The sequence below is a fragment of the Limulus polyphemus genome, unplaced genomic scaffold (genome assembly GCF_000517525.1).
Source record: "Limulus polyphemus unplaced genomic scaffold, Limulus_polyphemus-2.1.2 Scaffold198, whole genome shotgun sequence".
Classification (NCBI taxonomy): domain Eukaryota; kingdom Metazoa; phylum Arthropoda; class Merostomata; order Xiphosura; family Limulidae; genus Limulus; species Limulus polyphemus.
Genome location: NW_013665808.1, coordinates 296,671 through 302,136, shown reverse-complemented (window position 1 = coordinate 302,136; position 5,466 = coordinate 296,671). Strand labels below are relative to the sequence as shown.

General features: G+C 34.9%; 1 protein-coding gene across 1 annotated transcript in view; it reads left to right on the top strand.

Annotated features, from left to right (window-relative positions):
- The first annotated feature begins 1,050 nt into the window (after positions 1 to 1,050).
- The window catches only part of LOC106478306 (protein GPR107-like), a 51,958-nt gene continuing 47,542 nt past the window's right edge, over positions 1,051 to 5,466 (top strand). Inside the window, exon 1 of the mRNA XM_013938835.2 lies at positions 1,051 to 1,156. Coding sequence (XP_013794289.1) covers positions 1,064 to 1,156 — 93 coding nt within the window. The 5' untranslated portion in view covers positions 1,051 to 1,063. The remainder of the gene's footprint in view (positions 1,157 to 5,466) is intronic.

Here is a 5,466-nt window from a genome sequence, read left to right as displayed (position 1 = left end):
TTTACGTAAAAAGTCACTCCTCTCCTTTTGTTTAGTACTGTTGCGTCAGTGAGGTCACGTGACTAGTATCACGCCACCTATGTCTAGAAATATCCTGTTCCTTCAAGAATGCCCTAGCATTTACTAGATATGTGTTAGTCTTGTATATATAAGACGTTCACAACGTGACGGGACAACAGAGGTAATGAGTAATTGAACTGCAGTCAGAGAGTATGTAATTGAACGAGCTCGTGAGACGTGAGTTATAGCGTTTGTTATAGAGCGACTGTTGAAATTAAGTGTATCGTAAAGTTGTATTCGGAAAGAATAAACCAGTTTTATTTAAGAAAGGACTTGTGTCGCTAAAGTTTCGTCGGAACGAATTTACGGAAAATTAACTAACGACTGGAGGCGTAACAGTACTCTAACCCTATTACATAACCTATAACCCAATAGTTGAAAGAAACTTTTATCATAAAAATAGTCTATATTTAACCAAGTTTCAGTTATTCCCATTACATGAAAAACCATTTGTTCCAACTGGTTCTCTAAAGTATTCTATTTATTTCTTGTAGTTATACTTCCAGCATTACAAGTATAACAGTTTAGCCAACCCTAGTTTATAGCTGCCCCTACAGTTAATAGCCCTTGCAAACAAGCCACCTCCTACCCTATTGAAGAATAAACCATTGGTACTAATTATACTCCTCTTCTCATTGAACTAATCCCACGAGTCCAACCAGTCAATACGCTTGTCCTAAAATAACATTATGAATGAATTACCTTATAATTTCACTTCTACAACTAAGACCCAGCGATATCCTTAACATAACTAGATTACTATGGCCCCTTTTTAATGCCTTTATCAATTTCTTTTATTTATTAATAAGCTTTTGATTATCCGTCTGCATTGTAATTGTCTTACAAGGTCGTATTTAATAAAATAAGTGATCCTAATATTCATATAGCTGAAATCTGCATATGACTTTTAAAAGGAGGCCGTGATCCTCATAGACACATTCTCTTCCCCTTTCCATCCACCAGTCTATTCTAACGCTAGGTGTCAGAACCAGATGAAATAAAAATGGCTATTAATGCTTGTTTTCTAGGTGTTGGTATTATTTTATATTTATTTTCATATTCAGTTGAAGGACGAATACACCATCTAAAGTTATTAGTGAGTTCCTTTAATTTTTGAGTATCTTGAATTTTTACTTCATGAATAGAATAACTATTGCATATTAAACTTGGTTATTAATATTATCATGTAGTTGTCATTTTGTTAGGCCTAGCCTGTGTTCAGTGATGTTGTAATGTAAAGCTGAACTACCAAACAAAACACGTAACAGTAAAACTGCTACTAGTGCTACCGTAAAACGCGGTGAATAGGAACAAAAACTAAAATAGTTTTTTGTACAGCAAAGGTGTATGCCAATAACCGCACACATTTTTAATTTCATTAAATCTCTCATACATTTATCGTAATGTTGAATCATAATGTTTATGAAATACCAGCTTTGCTTGCCATGGCAACTAAATTTAGTATTGCTGATAAATCTGTGAAAAATTTGATGTGGTCAAAACTTTGTCTCCACAGGCATAACTACCCATACTAGAAGGAGCACTGAGCTGCACATGCAGGTCTCCCAGGTATTGTACATGCCATCAAAGGTGGATGATTGATGTGTGATAATTACTTAATATTTTAATATTTTTTTGCTTTATATCGGGAATATTGAACTACTGAATTGGGGTGAATAGGGACACTATGCTGTGCCAGTACAAGCCAACCCCTGGACACAAGCAATATAAAAAACATATAGATGTCCTGCAGAGGATCCTAGAAAAAAGTTGGGATTCCTAGAATTGTCCTCAACAGGCATATAAAAACATCTGAGACATGATGCCAAGGTAGACAGACAGTTTTGAGAGGTCTTGTAGAACAGAAACTTGTAGGAAAGTAGTAACATGTGCCAACTGGGGATATCCTTTAGACACTTTTAATCAGAAGATCAATGTCAGGAGATATCTGGACAAACATGGCATGGAAATAATAATAAAGAAATGTATGGAAAATTTGCCTGCAGTTGAATGGGCATGTTCATTTTCGACATAGCACAAAGATGCTCCTACTTCATGAATATGTGCCAGAACACCAAGAGCTGCTGTTTCAAAAGAAAGAGGAGATGGCTATTTTGACAACCCTGGAGAGTGCCACCAAGTAACATTATGAACGATGATGAAACAGATCTGTCTGATGACACAGGCTACAAAAAAGATGATCACTAGAAGAAGGACAGAGTACCCAGAAATGATCATTGGCTGTTCAAAAGATGCCATATCTTTCATTTATGCAGCATGTGCAAATGGGACAGTTTTTCCACGTTGTATAATGTATAAGGCAATCTACATTTATAACACCTGGACAATGAGTGGCACAAAAATGCCAAGAAATAACAAAAACAAGTTTGGCCACCAATGCTTAATTGATTGGTTCATAAAACGTATCCTGCCACATTTAAAGAGTTTCTAAGGAAAAAAGTCATGATTGGTGACAACCTTAGTTCATGTTTGTCATTTGAAGTCATCCAGATGTAGGAGGAAAACAATATATCTTTTGTCCAATGAAAACAGCATGGCAAGAGATCGTGGAGAAGTAGAAGAAAGTTCTGGATCGAAAACAGGCATCGATTCCACAGATTTTGAAAGAAAATGAAGTCTAGAAAGTCAAGTCAGGTTATTCCAGGTGTGGAATTGTTCTTCTCGACCATAACAAATTCCTAGAACATCTGCTTAATGAAAAATCTGGTGCTGATACAGAGGACACCACAGTGGAGACTGAAGATGCATTAGATGACAGTTTTGTGGCCTTTTTGAAGGACATGAGATATAGTCCAGAAGTTCAAGGTCAGTAGAAAAGAAAGAAAAAGATCAATGTTGCCCAGAGAAAGAGCATTTTTGGGACAGACTTTCAACAAGAGGAAGCTCAAGATATTGACAATGATTCAGATACATCATTATACAGTTGTCATGATTCTGGTCCTGAACCAGACAGTGAATCTCTTAGCAGATTAGATGCAGATGCTGAGTCAACTCGTCCACCAGATCATTTTGTTTGATGAGTTAAGATTTTTAATGTCATTGTGGTGTTCCTATTCACATTATACACATGCTGACTGGGGACATTATACATATACCATTTGTCCCTATTCCCCCCAACATTGAGATGAATAGGGATACTTGTGTTTAAAAACAAAAAAAACTTGAACCCAAAAGTATTTTAGGTTTATACTACTTTCTGATATATCAAAGTCTTGGCCATGTTTTGGTATGAAAACAATGAGCTAAAATAAATTTTGCAAAGAAACACATTACAAGAAATGGAAAAGGTGTTGCTATTCATCCTGTTTTATGGTACTGATACTAGTAATAGTTCTATACAGTGTAGTACTAGTACACTGCATATTTCACTGTATGTGTCATATTAACTTAGTTAACTTGTTTAGCATTCAGTAAGCATAATGATGGAAAATGAAACTATAGAACATAAATGTTTTAAAAAATATTCATACTATTTCAAAATTAAAACAAGTGCCATGTTTGAAAAGTAGTAAATCTGTTATACTGGTCTACTTAAAACAATGATGAACAGTTCATATATTGATTTGAATAACTGGTTCATTAGCCACTTGTACAAAATATTTCACTTTTCCAAATAATACTGGACTCAGGCTTAACTACACAGTTTTTAGGCTATACAATACAATTGTTTTTCTGATACTTGAATCTTGGTTGACCTACTGAAGGGATTATAAGACTCCAAAAACTTCACTTACTTTGCTAAATATATTTAACTCTTAATCAAAACTGTTTCCACCAAAAACTGAAAAAAAAACATATCATGCTAATGCATACCATTTACATCAGATTTTTTTTTAACAAACAACGTAAACTCTTATGATGCCCCACTAAAAAATTATTTGTAAGACAAGTAATTTTAATGCAAAACTTTTAACAAACAATAATATAGTTCAGATAAATGTAAAAATAAAACTATTATTTTAATTGTCTGCAACAAGCCAGTAGTTTCAAAGCTACAAGTCGTGCCAGATGTCTCTTGCATAAGTAATACTCGGACTCTGAAGTCTTAGTTTTATCACTGGGATACTTGCCTATCTGAAGAGTTCCAATGGCAATACCCATTACTGTTAAGTGACATGCCCTCTTATGATAGTTATGGTGTTAAGCTCGAAATAATGTCATGATTATTGATTATAATCTCAATGATATGGTTGAAAAAAATCATGCTAGAAAAATTTATAAGGTTTATAAATGGTTCTCTGCATTATAATGTAAAATGTAAGAAGCTTGGTGTGGGAATATTGAAAAACAAATTTAATGAAATTACTTATAGTTTTGTACCAAACTGTAGTACATCATTACAATGGTTAAGACTAGTGTAAGAGTTAAGTGTTTGCAGTTTGTTAGGCGTAATGAGTGCAAGGAGTGGGTTTTATTTGATAACTCGGGACTGGAATATACTTTTAAGGAAGGTAGTAATGAAGATGTACAATTTTTATGTAGAGTTTGTAGGTTGGAGGAAAAGTTAGAGGTAATCATGATTAAAGTAGATGCAATATGTAAAGAGAAGTGTAGATTGTGGGAAATGGCAGGAGGAGCTTGAGCTTTTACATGCAAAGGATACATCAGCTAACAATGATTTTAAGGAAGTTAGAAAGAGTACTGTTAGGGTTAAAACGGTGGTGAATTTAGTTATAATAAGCCTATTTTGTTGAGCAACAAATTTCAGCCCTTGACTTCTGCAGATGGGGAAACTATTGGAGGGAAGGAAAACAAAAGGGTCAGAGAAGGATGTAGATTATAAGGAGGTTATAGTTATAGGTTTCCTTGATAAGGCATGTGAATAGAATAGTCTGTGGGGTAAGTAGGGAGAAACAAATCAGATTATGCTACTCAGGGGCACAGGTGGAGGATATAACTGACAGAGCAAGAGATATAACAAAGGGGGCTAGCAAAGATGCAGTTTTTGTAGTGCATGTAGGGGCTAATGATGTAGGGAAAGGTAGGTCAGAGGAGCTAATTAATAAGTATAAGGGGTTGATAAAGGCAGTTAAATAAAATGGCCATAACTTAATTTTGTCAGGGATACTACCCAGAATTAACTGTGAGGATGAAGTTATAAGTTGATCATTAGGGCTAAATGCTAGGCCTAGGTTAGTATGTACGGATGAACAGATTGGCTGATTGGATTTGTGGGATCAGTTCAGTGTGAGAATGGAGCTTTTTGCAATGGATGGTTTACATTTAAATAGAGTAGGGGCTGACTAAAGCTATTAACTCAGCTTTAAGGGAAGTTTTAAACTAGGACTAGACAGTGGTGAGGGCCAGGAAAAATTAAAAGCAAAAAGAATAAGAGGTAGAGAAAAGTTTAGCACAGGAAATGAGTATAGAAGTAGTTATAAGGGT